We start from the raw sequence: 23,297 nt of genomic DNA on the forward strand, positions 1-23,297 counted from the left end.
CCAGCGACGAGACGCAGTGACCTCCTGTAGGCACCGTCATAAGTACGCGGATACATATGCCTCACTCACGTGAGACAGACATGGCGTCGTCCCGTGAGACGACAGACATCGCCCCGTGAGACGACAGACGTCGTCCTGTGAGACGACAGACATCGTCCCATGAGACAACAGACGTCGTCCTGTGAGACGAAAGACGTCGTCCCGTGAGACGAAAGATGTCGTCCCGTAAGACGATAGACATTGTCCTGAGAGACGACATACGTCGTCCTGTGAGACGACAGATGTCGTCCCGTGAGACAACAGACGTCGTCCCGTGAGACGAAAGACGTCGTCCCGTGAGACGACAGGCGTCGTCCCGTGAGACGACATGACGTCGTCCAGTGAGATGACATGGCGTAGTCCCGTGAGACGACAAGCGTCGTCCCGTGAGACGACTGGTGTCGTCCCGTTAGACGACATGGCGTCGTGCCGTGACACGACAGGCGTCGTCCAATGAGACGACATTGCATTGTCCCGCGAGACGACAGGGTTGTTCCTGTGTGGTGGCATGGAGACGATGAAGAAAATTGACAGCGAGGGGACGCAGTGTAATCCTATGCACCGTCATAAAGAATATAAGGGACAAATGCTACGCTCACGTAAGACGAGACAGAGCGACGTCCCGTGAGACGACATAGGTTCGTCCCTTGAAAAGTCATAGCTTCGCCTCGTGAGGTGACAGGACACGAGAGATGTCTTGAAACGACAGATGAGATCCCATTAGATAACCTGGCCTATAAAAAGATAGGGCCCACGATCCGATAGGGCATCGCCTCGTGATATGACAAAGGAGATCATTCATTGTGCAGACATGATTCGTCATTAGAGACAACATGAGTAAAGTTGTGCTGTGCGAAAAAGTACACTTTCATATAAATTGAGAAGCGTCGCCCCGTAAAAGATCAAACTTTGCAGCGACTTGGAATTTGGATTTCGTTGCCCTATGCGATGATTTACGACATCCTGTGAGAACCCATTGGGCTATTACATGCTATGCACTAATTCACCTTTCGTGTCATGAGACGAGCGTTATGATCACGAGGCAAAATGTTGTATTTGTACTCGAATCTCAATGAGATTATGTCGCTTTAACATCTACTTTACGGTAATTAGCACAACTCTTAACTAAACATACTTTGTATAAGGTATTTCTAAACATATGTACTTCGTAGAAGGTCTTTCGAATCAGAACCACAGCGTACGTGTTAACCTGAGACATACACAATTACACAGTTTAGTCATTGTCTTATTAGACAAAAATCATCACGTGATGGGTTCCCATAAGTGGGGTCGTTTTAGACAGGTAAAGTGAACGACATCGGCGTCGTCTCAATTGAATGATTGTGAGGAATGTCCAAATTTCTCTCACTCGTAAATATCTGAATGGCCATAATGATGACGAATGTGTGATCCAATTACTGTAAAGCAACGCCGTTATTGCCAACCTAATTTGTCATGTCAACTTTTAGAATGCTCGTCATGATAGAGGTTTATTAGCAGGTTTGACGTTGTGAAAATCCACTTCCACATCTAAAAACGTGTGGGTGGAGCTTCGGTAGCAATTAACTAGCACTTTGTTGCCAGATACTAAGCGAATTAAGAAATATACATAATAGTGATGCTAAACAGAATGAAAAACCACTTTATATTACAAAGCCCTTCTTGCCCAATCAGAAAGGGAGAGGGGGCGGCGAAATTACCAATGGGAAAAAGAAAATCCATTAATTTATGCCACTGTTTTACGCTATTCCTCGAGTGCAGATTCTTTTAAATGAATGATTAGAGCTCTAGTCTCATCAGCTCACGGGCGTCAATAATTGACGCATGGTCTTGGGTCTTGATACGGACTTTAGAAATGCAGAAAAACCACTCAGGTACTTAGCAAATGTTGACTATTAGCTACAAAATAACTTACCGCAAAGGAAAATTCTTGTACTAGGCTCATTACTCTGTGAAACCTGGATATTCGTCTGTATTTCAGCAAACTTATAGCTGTCCGGCTGAAACTTCCAGTCGGACTAATGGCGGAAAATGTTCCAGTTCCAGTATATGTTGTTCAGTATACCGAACTGACAAAAGTATTACTTCTGTAACAATCGACCCAGTAGAGACTTCTGAACCAATTCATTTAGAAATAAAAAGCTACAGCTCGGAAAGTTTTCTAAGTACGATATATACATATATGTACTACAAATTGACCTCAAACTGCCGTTAATCGACCAACGGTTAGAATACTCAATCATGCATTATTACTAACGTTAGCTAGACCAAGGTTACAGACAATCCTTGAAGAGGTTAATACAAAGACAACAAACTCGTACCGGAAACCTGACTCCCAAATATATACGATATTTTGTGGATAGTTTGGCAAAATGACTTAAAGGATATGTTATTTAGTACAATAGCATTTTAGTATGCCTTGTTGCATTGTTACTCAGGACGGACTCTCGTCGTAAAAGGATTTGTCGGTTGCCCAGTTCGATGGCGTAATGTTACGAATCCTATGTTTCTATAAATAACTAACGAATTAGATTAAAGAGACGACCGAACAATATTCTCAAACTATTTACAGCGAAGAACTATGGCTTACATCTCTTGACCGAAGTAAATGGACTTGGTCCTAAACTTTAAACAACTACACAAAACAAAGCAAGAAACCGTGTAGGTAAATTGTATTCAAAGTGCTTATTTGTTGTATGAGTATGATATATCGAAAACACTTTAAGCTCATTAAAACCAATAGGGCAATACATTTTCCGAGAGAAGCCGATTTTCACAATTTGCTAAGGCACTCTTATGGATAAAATGTTGAAAAGTAGTCACTGAATGTGGAGGCCTGTTTCTGAAATAATAAATTAAACGGAAATTGAAGGATGAATCTCTTTCGATTTTTGACCACAGTTTCCTCTTACAAATAAAGAGGCGCTCGCATCCTAAAATTATCGCCCGCTACTGCGGTATTACTAACAGAAAGTTCCCGTTTATTTCATTTATTTGACAAATGTTTTCTGAATAGGTTTCTGGGGCCTAGAGAGAGATTAACAGAAGTTGTATATTTACAATTAACTTTTGGAACTCCATTAGCGCGTTGTAGGATCGATACACATTTCCGCAGTTGCTTACTAAGCGCCATTTATTAAAATTTTGCGGCGCGACTATTTGTCAGTAACAGAGGAGACGCCACAACTTATTCAAAAACGGTTCGTAAGGTCAGAGGACGAGTCCCAGTCCCAATTGAATTTAGTGTAAGGAACTAGAAATATGATGTTTATAACATTACTGTGCTTATGACTTAATTTAGAAGACTTCGGACTCCTAATATACCTGACATACAAGAATTTGTTAGGACACTCATAAAAGGGAGTGCAGATTCTAGGCAAAATGGGTTTCTAGTGGTAACAGAAAACTTAAAATTATTGCCGTTTAAATAGATATTGATGAACTATATTTATCAGAAGTAAGGTCTTGAAACCTAAATGAAAAATAAAAGCTCAGCGCTTAAGGTACGCAGTAGGTACTTATAGCTACGATATTTTGACCTATTGGTCTCGAATGACAGGCAAGTGTAAATACCATTGTCATCGTCCGTGGCGATACATGCTACAGCCGTGCGTACGTACGACTTTTAAGAAAATTCTAATTATATGCCATACGATAAATAAATAATTGTCATCTCGATATAATTGTAGAATCAGGTATTACCCTACATAACAGTTGCATCTTGTTTATGGGAAGTCCCGCTGCATATGGATTTTGGGAAATAAGCAAGAATACAGTAAATATTAACCCGTATGTTTATGTGTATACATCAGTTTATAAAGAACGTGAGACATTTATATTATTCGCACAAAAGAGCAATATAGAATATATTGCTTTGCAATTTGGTGATAAATTACGAAAGTTCTGAAAAGAAAACTATTTACTATTTTAAGCTGATGACTGAATTTTAATTATAAATGGGTAATCGTACATCATTAACCCTTATTTGAAGAGTTATCTGTCGTCTTACGTTCTTATTAGAATATCGAAATGGACTAAAGAGCCATAAGTTGTAATGTTTTAGAATTACTAGCTCACGAATCGTACAATTTTCCCTTTATAAATTCGGCTAGTCAGCACATAAGTCATAAAAATGATAAGCCTAAAAATATATGCATCACATATTCATAATTATTCAAACACAAATTAAATATTTCAAATATCGAAAAAAGCATACTAGCTAGACATAGTAAAAGACTAAATAAAGTTGACGAGTACAGTGTAGAGAGGATTCCCGCATTAACATTCATGTATATTCATGGAAGTATCAAAGTCAATTTAATTAGAAATAATTGCCTTCATTTGACCTTCGCCTAAGTATGTGTGACTCATTAGATCATTGATTCGTTTCAATCGCTTGTATCCCAAAGCTTTTTGCTCAGTTGACCCATTTAAATTTAATAGGAAAAATTTGCATAGTTTCCGTTCTCGTAAAGACTGAGTAGGAGCTTACCTTTTATTATATGGATCCTTAGCTAATCATGGCCATGGTATTGTTAATTCAGTCAGAAGCCGAAAATGTATTATCATCTTATTTGCCGTTTTGCTACCAGTCCAGCAGTAACGCATACATTATCGTGATGTGGGTATACATTACAAATTAACATATGATAGCGTGCAATTTCTCCCAACTCAAGCGTCCATTTCAATTGTTTTGACAAATGTATATTTCATATACAGAATTCATATCACATTATGCAATGGGAAACGTTGACATTTGGCAGTGGGCTATGTAAGACAATGTTTAAGCTATGTCAATATTGCTTATTACTCTGTATACTAACAATAATATGTGCATATTCGGAGATATATTACTTATGGTACAGTAATCAATTTACATGAAAAATAAAGATTTCAACATAATGTCATAATGCTCATGGCAGTGCTATGATATAATTGTGTATTATAGTTACATGATATAATTATAGTTATCTTAAGCAGAAGAAGACTAGTATCTTGGTGAATTTATAAGACAAAAAACATGTATATGATCTTCTTCTGACTAGGGACTATTGAAAGGGAAACGTGAGACAAATTTTGCCGACGTTGATGTAACACCCATTGATGAAGGGAAGCTCTTCAGAGTTTAGGTTGCTACAGATATTTTCTCACAAAAATGTTATTGAAATAACAGGTTTTATTTCCGTAAATATTATAATACCGATCTATTAACTACTGGCTTCCTGTCGGTTTTATGTTATACATAAATTAAGTGATTCACCACCATCATAGAGTCATAATGGATAACTGTGATGTGCTGTCAATTTCAACTCATGAAACCTTAGTGGCTAAATTTTGAAACTTCCCTTTGTAGGTATACCTTCCTATTTCTTATTATGAAATTTCTGTATAAATAAAGTATATCAGTCACAGTACGCCCTAACCAGCGCCGGCAGAGGTTTAAACACGTCTCATTAGTGGTTCAAGCGAAGGCACGGACACCTAAATAGAACCGTTTTTCCCCCGAAGGGTAAAAAACGGATATTTAGGTTCCTGCCGAAGCTTGAACCACCCTTAAGGGCCTTGCCGGCTAAAGGTACTGAGGAAAAAGCAGCCGAGCGCTGGTAACCGGGCGACACTAGTACTTGACTGGCGCGCCAGATGGCGCTACTAGTCGAGGAATTCACTCGATTAGGGCCGAGTTATGAAGGTGTTAATCTCATTAGTGGTTCAAGCTTCGGCAGGAACCTAAATATCCGTTTTTTACCCTTCGGGGGAAAAACGGTTCTATTTGTTAAGATTTTTTTATTAAATTAAATGGGCTTACTCTTGGCCACAGACTAGCCAAAGGCAAAGACGTGGCCTATGATGGAGTGAGCTCGCCCAGAAGATGCCTGTTCACCCTATTAGAAAAATTGGAAAAAAATACTGCTTATACAACGAAACTCATTTAATTACTTACATATTTCTATTATTAACATAGTATATTTATATACGTAATATTCACGGTTTTAGTGGCGGCCAAAATAACGTCACCTCGTTGTGAGCTGATTCTGGTAGCCATTTCAAATACTCGTCCAGTAAATCTGAAACAGAACAATAAAATAATTAAGGGCTGGTACTGACGGACTGCAGACTGCAACTTTTATGAAAACTGCAACGGCCCGGCCCTAAACGCTAAAATACAATTTATGAATGATGAGGAAAACATCTTAATGAAACCGGACTAATCCTAATAAGGCTAGATTAGATACCCTTCGGGTTGGAAGGTCAGATGGCAGTCGCTTTGGTAAAAACTAGTGTCTACGCCAAATCTTGGGATCAGTTGTCAAAGCGGACCCCAAGCTCCCATGAGGCGTGGCAAATGCCGGGATAATGCAAGGAGGATGATGATGATGGAGAAATAAGGTTCTTAGATTGTTAGTCGGCAACGCGCATGTAACACCTCTGTTGTAGGCGTCCATAGTTAACGGTGACTGCTTACCACCGATAAACTTTTGTAAGCTGTGTGCAAATGTTGTGATGCCATGAGGCACAAAAAGTCCTATTTGTACCTTGAAATGTGAAATAGTTAGCCCTTTCCAACCGAAAAAATCGAGGTTTGCTAACTTAATTTTGAATTTTAGTTACATCAGGGGCGGCTCACTCCGTGATTCCGTCGCCGCGCTACAAGTACATCCTGGCGGCCGCGAGTTCGCGGCCTACTCAGGGGTGGCGTGCGTGTTCACGGAATGCATGTTGGACGATGTACGCGTGTGGAATGGCTAATAATACTTAAGTAGTTAAATAGACATCATGAATAAAATAAATACCATAGGACATTCTTACACAGATCTACTACTGATTAAGTCCCACGGAAAAGTTTAATAAGGCTTGTAATGTTGGAACTTGAACAGTAATATATGAATGCAGTATGTATACCTAGAAAGTACCCAAGACTTGAATATAATAGTATAAGATTTTATGTGAGTGTTAATTCGTTTTAATCCATAGGTAACCCTATCGCCGGACGCCGCGCACGTGCGGCTCGTTTCTTTGTAAGAATTTTGTAGGTATTTAAAAAGGCGGCATTACGAGAACATCAAAGCAGTGGGCCTTCTGTACTTGTACTATTATATATTCTGTGGTTACATGTGAATTGACAATTATATGTTAACAACCCACTAAACCTGACGATCGTATCAGCTCGGCTGTAAACGCTAAGTCAAATCGATGTAATTCATTTACTATTATGTATCTTGATTTCAGTGGAAATACATTAAAAATCGTTAATCAATGTCACCCCATGAATCAAAGTAACCTCATTCTACGACGAAGAAAACCGAGCAAATGATAAATGAATGGACTATGACGAGACTCGAGTCTTCTCCCGCCCCACTGGAGCAGATGATTATCCTAATTTTATTAGTTCTTCTTTTGAGTTTTCTTGCGAGGAAATGTAGTTTACATATCGTCACTACTTTTAAAAAATCTGGTATCTCACGCTGTTCCTTAAAGTTAAAACGCAGTAAGTCTATATGCATTCCATACATACTTACTACAATTTTCTATTCATTGACAGACGAAGATACAAGTTTTTTTAAAAGTAGTGACGAAAGTATAGTCTTATTCTAAAAAGTAAGTAGAATAATTTAGAGCAGAACCATTGTACTTTCAAATTACTATTTACTATTTTCAGGGTAAAAAATATATAGCTTCGGAAAATCGATTCTACACACGATGTTTCATTGTTATTTTGAAACTACCACATAATAGGATTTTGCGGAATATTTACATGCTATGCCTATGGACCTCCAGAAGACCTAGCAGACAAGCATATATGGTCGCGCGATAAATGATAAAACATCAGGCCGTCTCTATCGCACTTACAAATAGTGCGATAGGGACGGCCAGCACGGGTAGCATGGTCGCGCGATAGACGATAAAATATCAGGCCGTCCCTATCGCACTATTAGTAAGTGCGATAGGAACGGCCATATGTTTTATCATTTATTGCGCGACCATAATTGCCTGCCTGATGTTTTATCATTTATCGTGCGACCATTTTTACCTCTCTGATCACCCTTAGCGAAGAGGCGATCTCTCTCAAATGGCTGATTGGACTTTTTTAGCCCAGCTCTTGACCATGATGGAAGGAGGGGACAGTAAAGAGCTGGCGTATTTCTTGAGTTTATCACTGCATGAGCTTTTAGAACCATAGTAAGATGGTTTACGGTACTTAAAATTATACTTATAAATAATAATTATTGGGGACACCTTACACAGATCAACTTAGCCCCAAACTAAGCAAAGCTTGTACTATGGGTGCTAAGTGACGATATACATACTTAAATATACATATACATACTTATATATATATATATATATATATATATATATATACATAGAAAACATCCATGACTCAGGAAGAAATGTCTGTGCTCAGCACACAAATAAATGCCCTTACCGGGATTCGAATCCAGGACCGCGGCTCAGCAGGCAGGGTCACTACCGACTGAGCCAGACCGGTCGTCAATTGATCGAATTGCTCTGTTCTTCCCATATACTGAATAACGCTTTTCTGTTTCCCACTCTCTTCATAATGAACGCTTTCAACATAATCTCCGTTCTTGGCTGAAGCTTGGCCCAGCTCTAGAGGGAGGGGACAGTAAAGAGCTGGCGTATTTCTAGATATTAGGACATATTAGGACCATAGCAGTGAGTGGATTTATTCAAATTATACTTATAATTGCTCTGTTCTTCCCATATACTGAACAACGCCTCTCTGTTTCCCACTCTTTTCCTATTAAGCACTTTTGGCATAATTTATGTATTTGGATGCAGCTTGGTCCAGCGCTTGACCCTGGTAGAGGGAGCGGAAAGTAAAGAGCTGGCGTATTTTTTGAGTTTATCACTGCAGGAGCTTTAAAACCTCAGTAAGATGGTTTTACGGTACTTAAATTATACTTACAATTGCTTTGTTCTTCCCACATGTTGAACAACGTCTCTCTGTTCCCCACTCTCTTCATAATGAGCGCTTTTAACATAATCTCCGTTCTTGGCTGAAGTTTAGCCCAGCTCTTGACCATGGTGGAGGGAGGTGACAGTAAAGAGCTGGCGTATTTCTTGAGCTTGGGTACTACTGTGCCGTCTAGGAGGAAACGGGCGAACCATCTGTAGAAATAAATAAATAAATAAAATAAATATTATAGGACATTTGTTACACAGATTGACTGAGTCCCACGGTAAGCTCAAGAAGGCTTGTGTTGCAGGTACTCAGACAACGATATATATAATATATAAATACTTACATACATAGAAAACATCCATGACTCAGGAACAATTATCTGTGCTCATCACACAAATAAATGCCCTTACCGGGATTCGAACCCGGGACCGCGGCGCAGCAGGCAGGGTCACTACCGACTGCGCCAGACCGGTCGTCAACAACAAGCTTTAAAATCAAGCTTTTTTTTAAGAAAAACAAGCTTTTTTAATGAAGATTATGTTAAAACAGGTTCCCAGCCTTTCGCCTACGCCGCAATTTAACGCGTATCCCATTATCGACTTCTTCGACACCCACGGGAAGAAAGGGGGTGGTGAAATTCTTAATACGTCACCACACTAAAAGATTTGTAAGGGCTTTCAAACCGTGTTTTGTTTTGTTTTAAGAAAATTTCGATGTTTTATTTACCTGTATCTCTCGATTTTGTCAGGGAAATCTATTTCGACCATAGGTAACTCCCAGCCAGCTTTGCCAAAGGTGCCTTTAAAGTGGCACTTCACTCGACCAGACTTGTCGTCGAATCTTGGCTCCGGCTCAGTTAGAGGATCGCCTGTGAAAGACAATAAAAAACACCTATATTTGTCTCTTAAGTTGTAGGCGATGAATATTGAACCCGCAGCAGAACGTCAGCTGCTACTCCGTTGGTTGCATGTAAATTATTATTTTAAATACCAAAAGGTACCAATAGCACCCTGAGTGATAACTCGTCAATTTATAGGCGATGTATAGGTATTAAACCCTCATGAACGTAAGATGTCACTTTGTTGGTTGTTTGAAAAACAGTAGCTTCTCAACTGAGCGGCAGCTTACCGTCACAGGGCTTCATTATACGTCTTTAACCACATTTGTCTGGAAAAAATATTATTAGGGAAAGATAACTTACCAAGATTGCATAACTGCGGCACATAGTTCGGTAGCCACTCCGGCTCAATAGCAGTGACGTTTTTCATAACCATCTTCCGTTTCTCTTCACCGCCAGTCTCATATAGCTCCTGGTATACCACCCATTCGGGGATGGTGCGACGGAGTGGTATAATACTTACTAGTTATGAGTTTCTTTACAATTACCAAAAGCGCCCTAAGTGATTCGTAAATTAAAAGGCGATATATATTGAACTCTCATGAACGTCAGCTGCCACTTTGTTGGTTGCTTGAAAAACGGCAGCTTCACAACTGAGCGGCAGCTAACAGTCGCAATGCTTCTTTATACAGCTTTTTTAACCACATTCGTATACAATAATTCAGTATTAGGCAAAGATATCTTACCAAGATTGCATAACTGCGGCACATAGTTTGGTAGCCACTCCGGCTCAATAGCAGTGACGTTTTTCATAACCATCTTCCGTTTCTCTTCACCACCAGTCTCGTATAGCTCCTGGTATACCACCCATTCGGGAATGGTGCGACGCAGTATGGATTCTGAGTGGAGGTGGACTGGCTCTTCGAGATCGCCGCAGTGGTAAGCGTACTTGAATTTACGTTTGTCTTCGCCTAAAAGAAAATAGACGATGTATAAGGAAAGTAAGCTGGCTAGAATGATTTTTATCTTTAAAATGATAATTAAATCCAGCAAGAAGACATGTTTTGAAAAGAAGTGGCCCGCCGAGTTTCTTGCCGGTCCTATAGTGGATACCCCCCTCCAACTGAGAGGGGACTGAAATCTTCTCGAGGCTGAGGCGTAGGATTAGAGCCGGCGTAGCTTTATTTGACATTCATATGCGCATTGTAATATGCCTACTTGGAAATAAATATTTCATTTCATTTCATTACGTCGTCAATGTCGTTTCTACAGGAGTTTAATATCCTCTTTGGTAACTAAGATCGAGACGAGGTATTGAAATAAACATTAAGAAATTACGTTGGTTTACTTACGTTAAGTTTGCTTGACGTTACACTAAGCAGCAGTTGAAGTAACACTGTCACTGTACAGTAAGCTGCAAAAGTGGATGGCGAATTCATCAAAGAATTCATTCATAATTTCTCCATGCATTTCGCAGCTCACTGTACATTGTATAATTGATAAATACCTGAGCATAGAAAAAATATTTCTTGTTACCTTCATTCACCATTTTTTTTACTTGGTCTCCTACCCACTAAGAGCCACTTGCACCAACGAAAATGGAGGGTTACCCCTCGTATGCTTAGACACGGATCCGTGCGTGGGAGTTTTAAGCTATTGTTGTAAATGTCAAGGTCACTATTTCAATGATCAATATTGACAGGCCGCATGCACGGATCCGTTTAAGCATACGAGGGGTTAAGCCACCATTTTATATGGAATTTGACAGTTGACAACCCTGAGTTAAGTGGCAAGTGCAAGTGGGCCTAAGTAACAGGGTCAACATCTTTGGGTCAACTGACACGTCTATGTTAGCCACACTTGGTAAGCATGGATAATGGACTAGAACTTACCTTCTTTAACTTCATCCAGTCCTATTTTCCTTCCAACTTGGTCTCCCAGCCCACTAAGTAACAATTGTCGTAGTAATCTTGCTTGTCTATCGTCGGGTGGCGCCATCTTTGCGTCAACTGACACGTCTACGTTAGCCACACTTGGTAAGCATGGATAATGGACTAGAACTTACCTTCTTTAACTTCATCCAGTCCTATTTTCCTTCCAACTTGGTCTCCCAGCCCACTAAGTAACAATTGTCGTAGCAATCTTGCTTGTCTATCGTCGGGTGGCGCCATCTTGGGGTCAACGGACACATCTACGTTGGCCACGCTCAGGTTGATCTCTGATGTTAGCTGCTTGCGAAGTTTGCGGATCTCTTTGATGCCCTGAATTTAAATTAGGATTTAATTAATAATAAATAATAATAGTAATCAATCAATCAATCAATTATTTATTCGTGATAACTACAAAATACACAAGTAAGAAAACAGAAACAGCAAATAAAGGAAATTAAACATATAAATTACCACGAAATGGTCCCGACTCAGCATAAAATGCTAACCCGAGGGTCAGCGCTGGTCTTCCGTCGGGACCATTTTGTTGGTCACGAACGCAGCTGTACGACGCGGACCTGTGACATAGTGAACGCAGCGCAATGATAAAACTAAACGCAGCGCCATCTTGTTGCCGCTAAGACGTCACGAGTCATGGTGACAGTTATGTCATCAGCCCACGTCGCACAGTATGTGGACTGACTCTTCTCTTTGCTCAACATGTGAAATAAACCGCAAAATTCAAATTTAGATTTCCATCAAACATGGCTAAGAACACTCCCGACTAATTTAGCTTTCAAACAAAAAATCTAAATCGGTTCATCCGATGCCACAGAAAGACAGACAGACGGACACGTCAAACTTATAACACCCTGTCGTTTTTGCGTCGGGGTTTTAAATAAATACTTCATATGTTTTAGTGTGCAAAGAAAGTCTGTACAGTAAAATCTTGGTGAGCAGACAGTAATAGCTTTTCCTTTGGGTCTCCCCCCCCCCCCCTCCCCCCTTATGCTGCATACCGAACGAGTTATCGACTAATGAAATTGCGCCATAACACTATGAAAATTACTCACCTTCTCTCTAAGCCCGTGTTTCGCACAGAAAAGTTCCTCTTCGCCATTGGAGTGAGCATGTTCGGCCGCGCCCACTGCCCGTAACAACACGCCTGGATCGCCCAGCAGTTGCAAGTTTCCCGTCGCCGGCCAGTTGTCCGGTTTGCCGGACATCACCTGAAAAGGCATTTTATATTGAACTAGCTTTTGCCCGGGGCTTCGCTTTAGAAAGAGACAAAAAGTAGCCTATATCACTCTCCATCCTTTCAACTATCTCCACTTAAAAAATCACGTCAAATCGTCGCTCCGTTTTGCCGTGAAAGACGGACAAACAAACAGACACACTTTCCCATCTAAATATATAAAAGAAGAAGCTGACTGACTGACTGACTGACTGACTGACTGACTGACTGACTGACTGACATATCAACGCACAGCCGAAACCGCTGGTCCTAGAGATTTCAAATTTGGCACGTAGGTTCCTTATATAGTGTAGAGGAGCACTAAGAAAGGATTTTCCAAAATTCACCTCCTAAGGGGGTCGAATGGGGGTTCAAAGTTTGTATGGGGAAACAAGATTAGTTTGACTATTTTATTCGAAACTTCACAGGAAGATTCCTTAAGATGTATGATTGAATACGTGTTTCAGGTTTTTTGAAAATTTAACCCCTAAAAGGTGAAAAGGGGGTGATAAAGTAAAAAAATCAATATGGGTATCGTTTTTATGGTTTATCGGGTCGCTGATCACGATAAATACAACGTTTTAAAAATCTAATGAGGCGGAAGTGAAATATCATCTCCTCTGTTGTGGTGCAAAAGGGTTTAAATATCAAAAAAATATATTGACTGACGGACATATCAAAGCACAGCCGAAACCACTGGTCCTAGAGATTTTAAATTTGACACGTAGGTTCCTTATGTAGTGTAGAGGAGCGCTAAGAAAGGATTTTCAAAATTCACCTCCTAAGGGGGTCACATGGGGGTTCAAAGTTTGTATGGGGAAACAAGATTAGTTTGACTATTTTATTCGAAACTTCACAGGAAGATTCCTTAAGACATATGACTTAATATGTGTTTCAGATTTTTTGAAAATTTTACCCCTAAAAGGGTCAAAAGGGGTTAATAAAGTAAAAAAACCAATATGGGTATCGTTTTTATGGTTTATCGGGTCGCTGATCACGATAAATACAACGTTTTTTAAATCTAACGAGGCGGAAGTGAAATACCTTCTTCCCTGTTGTGGTGCAATGGGGTTTAAATATAAAAAAATATATAGACTGACGGACATATCAACGCACAGCTGAAACCGCTGGTCCTAGAGATGTCAAATTTGGCACGTTGGTTCCTTATATAGTGTAAAGGAGCACTAAGAAAGGATTTTTCAAAATTCGCCTCCTAAGGGGGTCAAATGGGGGTTCAAAGTTTGTATGGGGAAACAATGTTAGTTTCACTGTTTTATGCGAAACTTCACAGGAGGATTCTAAAGACATATGACTAAATACGTGTTTCAAGTTTTTTAAAAATGTACCATTTAAAAGGGTGAAAAGGGGTGATAATGTCAAAAAACCAATATGGGTATCATTTTTAGGGTTCCGTAGTCAACTAGGAACCCTTATAGTTTCGCCATGTCTGTCTGTCCGTCCGTCCGTCCGTCCGTCCGTCCGTCCGTCCGTCCGTCCGTCCGCGGATAATCTCAGTAACCGTAAGCACTAGAAAGCTGAAATTTGGTACCAATATGTATATCAATCACGCCGACAAAGTGCAAAAATAAAAAATGGAAAAAAATGTTTTATTAGGGTACCCCCCCTACATGTAAAGTGGGGGCTGATATTTTTTTTTCATTCCAACCCCCACGTGTGATATATTGTTGGATAGGTATTTAAAAATGAATAAGGGTTTACTAAGATCGTTTTTTGATAATATTAATATTTTCGGAAATAATCGCTCCTAAAGGAAAAAAAGTGCGTCCCCCCCCCTCTAACTTTTGAACCATATGTTTAAAAAATATGAAAAAAATCACCAAAGTAGAACTTTGTAAAGACTTTCTAGGAAAATTATTTTGAACTTGATAGGTTCAGTAGTTTTTGAGAAAAATACGAAAAACTACGGAACCCTACACTGAGCGTGGCCCGACACGCTCTTGGCCGGTTTTATGGTTTATCGGGTCGCTGATCACGATAAATACAACGTTTTTAAAATCTGACGTGGCGGAAGTGAAATACCTTTTCCCCTGCAGGCCTAGCACATGATGGCCGCGAGAGTATGTCGCCGCGAGATAGACTACCTGTCCTTATGTCATTAATACAATTAGACAAAGACGTGTCATCTATCTCGCGGCGACATACTCCCGCGGCCATCATGTGCTAGGCCTACTGTTGTGGTGTAATGGGGTTTAAATATCGAAAATAGCCATATGGATTTCTTTTTTATGTTTACTTCTGGTTCAAGAGATTTCAAATTACACGTAAGTTCCTTAGAAGAGCACTAAGAAAGGATTTTTCAAAATTCACCGCCTAACATGATAATTTGACAGGGACAGGAACAGGGACGGGGCGGGGCGGGGCGGGACGGGACGAGACGGGAGGGGACGAGCCGGAACAGGGATAAGGGTAGGGATAGGGATAGGTATAGTAATAGGGATAGGGATAGGGATAGGGATAGGGATAGGGATAGGGATAGGGATAGGGATAGGGATAGGGATAGGGATAGGGATAGGGATAGGGATAGGGATAGGGATAGGGATAGGGATAGGGATAGGGATAGGGATAGGGATAGGGATAGGGATAGGGATAGGGGAGGGACGGGGACGGGGAATATATATGGTAAGCGTGTTCAGTGGATACATGTAGAAGTATAATGCCCCGCTGCACCTTAATCGAAATAATTGCGGACAAATGTACCTACATAGAAACCTACGGATCCAAATGAAAATCTTATTTTTTGTAAACGTTTGAATAAGAATACTTTTATTACGCGGGCGAAGCCGCGGGTAAAAGCTAGTTTATAATATATTAGTATGGATTAGTGGTATTTTTAGAAAGAAACAGGTCATCTATCCTACGCTTGTATCGCTACTGTTGACGTGCGTAAGTAAACTTGTTATTAGAGCAAAAGCTTGCTTCTACACAAGTTAGCAGAATGATGGATGAGAGGAGATTAACGAAGAAAGTGTATGAAAAGGGAGTGGAAGGGTCGTTGGAAGTGGAAGACCGAAGCGAACTTTTTTCGACCAAAGTCGGGAAATGTTACAAAAAGGACAGGCCCCGTAGCCGAATGGCATTTCTATGACGCGAAACGAAAACGAAACGCCGCGAAAGGTAGTCTGGCTCTGTCGCGCCAATACGCAAGAGCGATAAAGATAGATATCTACGTTTCGTGAGCGTTTCGTGAGCGTCTGTGCTATTCGGCTACGCACGCAAGTCAAAAGTACTTAAAACCGACGCGCATGTATGAGGAACGTTAAGAAAACGGTTCGTCAGGATCGGAGCAAATGGAAATCCATGATCTCTGCCTACCCTTCTGGTAAACATGCGAGATTGTATGTATGTATGTTAGCAGAACGTGCGTGAACTGTCGAAGGCAGCACATCACCTTTTAAAGTGAAGTGTCAATATCAAGTTTAAGTTTCCAACTTAGGCCAGTTCAGCTCTTCTAAGATCAGTTGTATAAGCATGGTCGCGCGATAAATGATAAAACATCAGGACGTCCTTATAGCACTATTTGTAAGTGCGATAGGGACGGCCTGATCTGACTAAAATAATGTAAATACTTACCTCAGGAACAGTAAGAGCAGACACTAAGAGAATAGTGTAAGGCAGGAGATTCTGTTGGTGGCTCAACGCCAACATTTTGCCGTAGCGTGGAAGTATAGGGAACGCAGATACCGCCTTCCCTAGGGGCGTCACTTTTAGAACCTGAAAACGAGAGGTTATTCTAGACCCAGAGCCCAGGCCCGCCAGACCTTCCTCAAATTCTCAAGGATGAAACTTTGGGACAATGTAGAGTTCATATCGGCGGTTAATGTGTGCATATTTTCTAGTTCGGCCCATCGGCCAATTTTTTGCTATCAAGTGATGAAGGTGAAAAAAAAAAGTGCTTACTTTCCTTAAATTCTCAAGGCTGATTTTTATATATGTGTTAGAGCACGTTGTTAGAAATTGGTTATCATCAATGCCAGACCGTTTCCGCCGGCCATAACTTTTACCAGACGCGACAAAGTTGGCAAAAAACGACTCTAACTTACCTCATTTTCTCAAGCCTGATTTTGATATATGATACGCAGGAACCTGTAACTAGACCGTTTGTAAGCAGCCAGACCAATCGGATGGACCCAACCATCCGCCAGACCGACTTAAAGTTTCAATATGAGCATTAGTAGAATTGAAATATTCCGGGTCTATAAAAGCTAAAAACTTGAATTTTCTACATTAAGCTACGTGTATATTGTATACTTGACGTAATAAGCGACTTTCAAAAATTTTACTTCTAAGGAAATAAAAAAATGAAAGTTTATATGTGGTGCAAGATTAATTTTAAGCTATGAATTTTATTTACACTGCGTAAGTACATGTGTATTTTATTATAAATATAACTTTTACCAGACGCGACAAAGTTGGCAAAAAACGACTCTAACTTACCTCATTTTCTCAAGCCTGATTTTGATATATGATACGCAGGGACCTGTAACTAGACCATTTGTAAGCAGCCAGACCAATCGAATGGACCCAACCATCCGCCAGACCGACTTAAAGTTTCAATATGAGCATTAGTAGAATTGAAATATTCCGGGTCTATAAAAGCTAAAAACTTGAATTTTCTACATTAAGCTACGTGTATATTGTATACTTGACGTAATAAGCGACTTTCAAAAATTTTACTTCTAAGGAAATAAAAAAATGAAAGTTTATATGTGGTGCAAGATTAATTTTAAGCTATGAATTTTATTTACACTGCGTAAGTACATGTGTATTTTATTATAAATATAACTTTTACCAGACGCGACAAAGTTGGCAAAAAACGACTCTAACTTACCTCATTTTCTCAAGCCTGATTTTGATATATGATACGCAGGGACCTGTAACTAGACCATTTGTAAGCAGCCAGACCAATCGAATGGACCCAACCATCCGCCAGACCGACTTAAAGTTTCGATATGAGCATTAGTAGAATTGAAATATTCCGGGTCTATAAAAGCTAAAAACTTGAATTTTCTACATTAAGCTACGTGTATATTGTATACTTGACGTAATAAGCGATTTTCAAAAATTTTACTTCTAAGGAAATAAAAAAATTAAAGTTAGCTTAATGTAGAAAATTCAAGTTTTTAGCTTTTATAGACCCGGAATATTTCAATTCTACTAATGCTCATATCGAAACTTTAAGTCGGTCTGGCGGATGGTTGGGTCCATCCGATTGGTCTGGCTGCGTACAAACGGTCTGGTTACAGGTCCCTGCGTATCATATATATACCAAAATCAGGCTTGAGAAAATGAGGTAAGTTAGAGTCGTTTTTTGCCAACTTTGTCGCGTCTGGTAAAAGTTATATTTATAATAAAATACACATGTACTTACGCAGTGTAAATAAAATTCATAGCTTAAAATTAATCTTGCACCACATATAAACTTTCATTTTTTTATTTCCTTAGAAGTAAAATTTTTGAAAGTCGCTTATTACGTCAAGTATACAATATACACGTAGCTTAATGTAGAAAATTCAAGTTTTTAGCTTTTATAGACCCGGAATATTTCAATTCTACTAATGCTCATATTGAAACTTTAAGTCGGTCTGGCGGATGGTTGGGTCCATCCGATTGGTCTGGCTGCTTACAAACGGTCTAGTTACAGGTTCCTGCGTATCATATATCAAAATCAGGCTTGAGAAAATGAGGTAAGTTAGAGTCGTTTTTTGCCAACTTTGTCGCGTCTGGTAAAAGTTATGGCCGGCGGAAACGGTCTGGCATTGATGATAACCAATTTCTAACAACGTGCTGTAACACATATATAAAAATCAGCCTTGAGAATTTAAGGAAAGTAAGCACTTTTTTTTTTCACCTTCATCACTTGATAGCAAAAAATTGGCCGATGGGCCGAACTAGAAAATATGCACACATTAAACGCCGATGTGAACTCTACATTGTCCCAAAGTTTCATCCTTGAGAATTTGAGGAAGGTCTGGCGGGCCTGGGCTCTTGATCTATTCATTCCTTAACCTTTTGAATGCCAAGAATCACGACCGTGTGCCGTCGTGGCTACCACGCCAATAATCACAAGTGACTATGGCGGACGGTGTCAACACAAAGGAAGTACAAATTCAGCACCTATTGTGCACTAAATTATCGTATAATAAAAAAACCCAAAACGGAAAGTGGGGTTGCTGGAAAGCATCACATAATTATCCTGCTGACAGACAAGGTTTATATTCCTAATTTTATTTGTTTTAGGGCGACTTGCACCATCAAAAAACCGCCTTCAAAAATAAGCGCGTTACAAAACACGGAGAAACTAAAAAGCCAAAAATAATAAACCTTTCAATTCAGATTTCTTATCGTATTGCAATAAGCTAAACATCCAAATTATAAACAAATCAATTATTTTTGTAGTCGGTACCAGACCTGTTCGTCGCCTTGCTATTGCCTGTTTGCCCCACCCAACCATACACAGGCTGGTACCGACTCCAAAAATAATTGATTTGTTTATAATTTGGATGTTTAGCTTATTGCAATACGATAAGAAATCTGAATTGAAAGGTTTATTATTTTTGGCTTTTTAGTTTCTCCGTGTTTTGTAACGCGCTTATTTTTGAAGGCGGTTTTATTTTTTGTTAAAAAGTTTATTTATTTGTTGATTTTTAGTGGTTCCTAGTGATATTATATGTATCAGTCCGAATACATGTACAGTAGTGAAAGAATTATCCTTTAACTCCTAACCATTGAGGAGTTGACCTTCCATCATCAGCTCAGCCACATAAAATTATTACCATCAGACGTAAATACTGGTGTACCTTTGAAAAATAGACTAAAAACATTATATGTGCCTATAACATTTGAAGAGTTCCCTCGATTTCTCCAGGATCCCATCATCAGACCCTGACTTGGTGCCAATGGGACCATCTCGGGGTTATACCGGTTCTATCAAAAAAAAAATTTTGAAAATCGGTCCACGATTCTCGGAGATATCGAGTAACATACATACAAAAAAAAAATAAAAAAAAAAAACATTCAGTCGAATTGAGAACCTCCTTCTTTTTTGAAGTCGGTTAAAAATGGATTTTATATGGAATTTGACAGATTGACAGCCTACTAACCCTGAGTTAAGTGGTTGGTGCAAGTGGGCCTTAGAAAGCTAGTAACTCTGTTCCATTTCATTAAGATTTTTTTTGTTATTAAAAGTAGAACCCCAAAAAGAGCACATACCTCTTCATCATCTTTCCTCTTGGTGTCCACCTTCTCTAGAATCCCCAGCACTTCTAACCGCTTCTCGGCCAGTCGCAGCTGCATCCGATCAGGCGCCGTCGGAAAGGGGAAATTCACCACCTGTTAAAGCGCATTAGGTCATTTTCAGAATTTGGGTCCTCCCAATTAGCGTAAGTTGTTAACGAAAACTCGCTGTCAGTTTTGTGACGACAATTAAACATAAAATCTATCTATAATTTTTCTATTTTCACATTCTGAATGTAGATTATCGCTTAAAGTTTATGTAATTAACACAAAAAAAAGGGAGCAGCAAAAGGGAGTGTCATACAAGTTTCTAATGGGGTGGCAACGCGCATGTGACACTATTTGAGTTGCATGCGTCCATAGGTTACGGTGACCGCTTTACATCAGGCGGGCCGTATGCTTGTTTGCCACCGACGTAGTATAAAAAAAAAAAAAAATAAAAAAACAATATTTTTATTGAAATTGCATGTTTAACTATCGTCACATCGGAAAACATGCGCATATGAGTTCGTCCGGACAGGAGTGCTAAAATATACTGCGAGTCTGTAAGCGTGTCTAGCTGCTTTATCTTCGACAGAAATTCTTCTGTCCGGACAGCCATGTTGGAAGACAGCCGAGTATACACCGTGTTTCACTTAAAACTAAAAACCTGAAAACAGTTTGTTCAGAATCGAGAGTATAATCGATTGAGATGTATCTTGATGTGGGTAATATATATTTTTTAATTTGTATAATTAGTTATTTTTTACGCTCCACTGTATTGTATTCGTTATACAACATTGTATATATCGCATTGTTAGAGGTTGTATACCTTTTTCAGTATTTAGGGGTATTAGTAATGGCTGGTTACTTGGACGATTATTTTTCCGCTACGAGTTTGACGTTGTTCGTCAGTTTAATCTTAATGTTTATCATAAATCATAACAAATGGAACTCGTACCTTTACCTGTCTAATTTTAAGTTTACCGTGACAAAGCTTTAAAGTGTTTTACAATGACATCACAGCTGTCTATTGGTTATCCTTATGTCGTTGCAGTAACGTACACAAGTAAATAGTTTTAAGATTTATGATGGTAGTAAGTAATTATTTTATTGAGCGTAGAGTTAAAAGTCGAGTAGAGCTGTACAGAAAATTAAATATTCAATTTGAAAAAAAGTAAACATCTGATTAAAAGATGAATACTCTAGATAAGTTTAAAAAAATAAAAATCAGTTGGGGTGCCTGAAGTTTTGAATGATACCGGGAACACGTTGTATACCTTGTCAATCCCCATACACTTCATCTGCAGCACCAGGTCATCGACCGGCCTTCGGCAGAGATCCGGCGGGTGTTGTTCCGGACAATCGTGCTGGAAGACGGCGGAGCTGTAGAGCCGGTAAGCGTGTCCGGGTGCCGTACGCCCGGCGCGTCCGGAGCGCTGCTCGGCGGAGGCCTGCGATGTCCATACCACGCGCCATGCGCTGGCGCCTGTTGAGTGGTCGTAGACACTGGAAAATAAAATTTAATTAAAGTTACAATTCGCTTTAGCAATTTCATCCTGAGTTGAAAAGGCTCGTATTTCCCGGTGTACTTGTACAAGTACAAATTAAATTCTAGTTTTGAACTTTTGGAAAGAAAGTTCCGAATTCAAAATCGGAAAAAATGGCCTGGGACTAGGATAGCTGAAGCACAGGTGACACGTTAATTTGAAAAAATATGTTCATCACACTCGCACACTAAATGTGATTTTGCACGCAGGCGGAGCGTGAGTTATAGCAAAGACATATATAAGTCCGTATAGACAGATAAGGTCTAAGAAAAAAATGTACCTCAGTACCATACAGAAAAAGGTACGGTGGCCTAGATGACATTACACCTTTGGGGTACGCTCAGCTAGATGGCGCTAATATTAATATTTGACATTTTAAAACATATCAAGCTAAAAATATGGGGCAAATTGTCAAAACTGAGGTTCAAAAGTTTTAAGCCTGTGTCAAGAGGTGGCAGTCTATGCACTGTGATTACACATTTTACTTAGACAGTAAAGGTGGTTTTCCATGGGCAGGGCGTGAATGGGCAGAGCGGAGAGGGAATTGAAATCGCCCTGACCCTTTTCCACTAAAAATTGCCATTAATAGCCATCGCGGGTCTGCGCGTGCCTGCGCGTGCCTGCCGTAGATTGTAGGTTTCATATGATACTCTATGTCGAAAGCAATACGGTACATTTTTACAGTAACAAATATCTCAATTCAAGTCTCGCACATCCTCTTCAATCCGCGCCTCGCCATGTCTCGTCGCGCCCTGCCGGTAGATTACCACCTTCGAGTTAATTTAAACTGTAAGTAGGAAGCAATACGGTTAATTTTTACACTAGACTAACAAATATTTCAATTCACGTCCCGCACATCCACGTCAATCCACTCCTCTCCACGCTAAGCCACTTTTCGTTTCGCCCTGCCGGAGGATAACTACCATCAGAGTTAATTTATACTTTAATCGGAAGCAATACAGTTCATTTTTACACGAATAAATATCTCAATAAAAGTCCCGCACATCCCAGTCAATCTTTACTATTTCCACCAAAGATGCGGCGCGGGCGAGAATTTAAAATTTGCCATACAAATTTCAATTCCCTCCCCGCTCTGCCCATTCACGCCCTGCCGGTGGAAAACCACCTTAACTCTCTATAATACTCGATCCTCTTTGGTTATAGAAAAATCCCAAGGGAGTTATGAAATTTCTAGTACCGTATTTAACATTTATTTCTAGTACCGTATTAACGGGTTAAGAATTTCACCACCCCCTTTCTTCCCGTGGGTGGCGTAGAAGTCGAATGTGGGATATGGGATAAATAAATAAATAAATAAATAAATAAATCATTTATTCAGAAAGAATAACCTGGCTACATTTATCAACGTGCCCGCCAAACTGTAAAAACAGTTTGTTGGCGGAGACATGCTCTCATATAACTAAGCCTATTTATAAGCTAAGTATAACAGGTTTATTACGTAAAATAAATAGTTTAGGTAGGTGTCCGATCCGACTAACATTTCCGTTCAAAATCAATCCTGTAGTGCAGACAACAACACTTCCTTTGC

The 23,297-nt window shown here is 39.7% G+C and overlaps 1 protein-coding gene across 1 annotated transcript in view; it reads right to left on the reverse strand.

The window, feature by feature from the left end:
• Window positions 1-5,982: 5,982 nt before the first annotated feature.
• LOC125236430 (probable ATP-dependent RNA helicase kurz) overlaps window positions 5,983-23,297 on the reverse strand; it is a 40,336-nt gene continuing 23,021 nt past the window's right edge. The window contains exons 11-19 of the mRNA XM_048143233.1: window positions 21,479-21,707; window positions 20,196-20,315; window positions 16,557-16,697; window positions 12,805-12,960; window positions 11,869-12,064; window positions 10,550-10,774; window positions 9,692-9,833; window positions 8,969-9,171; window positions 5,983-6,104 (exon numbers count right to left, since the gene is read on the reverse strand). Coding sequence (XP_047999190.1) covers window positions 6,022-6,104; window positions 8,969-9,171; window positions 9,692-9,833; window positions 10,550-10,774; window positions 11,869-12,064; window positions 12,805-12,960; window positions 16,557-16,697; window positions 20,196-20,315; window positions 21,479-21,707 — 1,495 coding nt within the window. The 3' untranslated portion in view covers window positions 5,983-6,021. The remainder of the gene's footprint in view (window positions 6,105-8,968; window positions 9,172-9,691; window positions 9,834-10,549; window positions 10,775-11,868; window positions 12,065-12,804; window positions 12,961-16,556; window positions 16,698-20,195; window positions 20,316-21,478; window positions 21,708-23,297) is intronic.

This window comes from Leguminivora glycinivorella, chromosome 19 (assembly GCF_023078275.1).
Source record: "Leguminivora glycinivorella isolate SPB_JAAS2020 chromosome 19, LegGlyc_1.1, whole genome shotgun sequence".
In the NCBI taxonomy this organism is placed as follows: domain Eukaryota; kingdom Metazoa; phylum Arthropoda; class Insecta; order Lepidoptera; family Tortricidae; genus Leguminivora; species Leguminivora glycinivorella.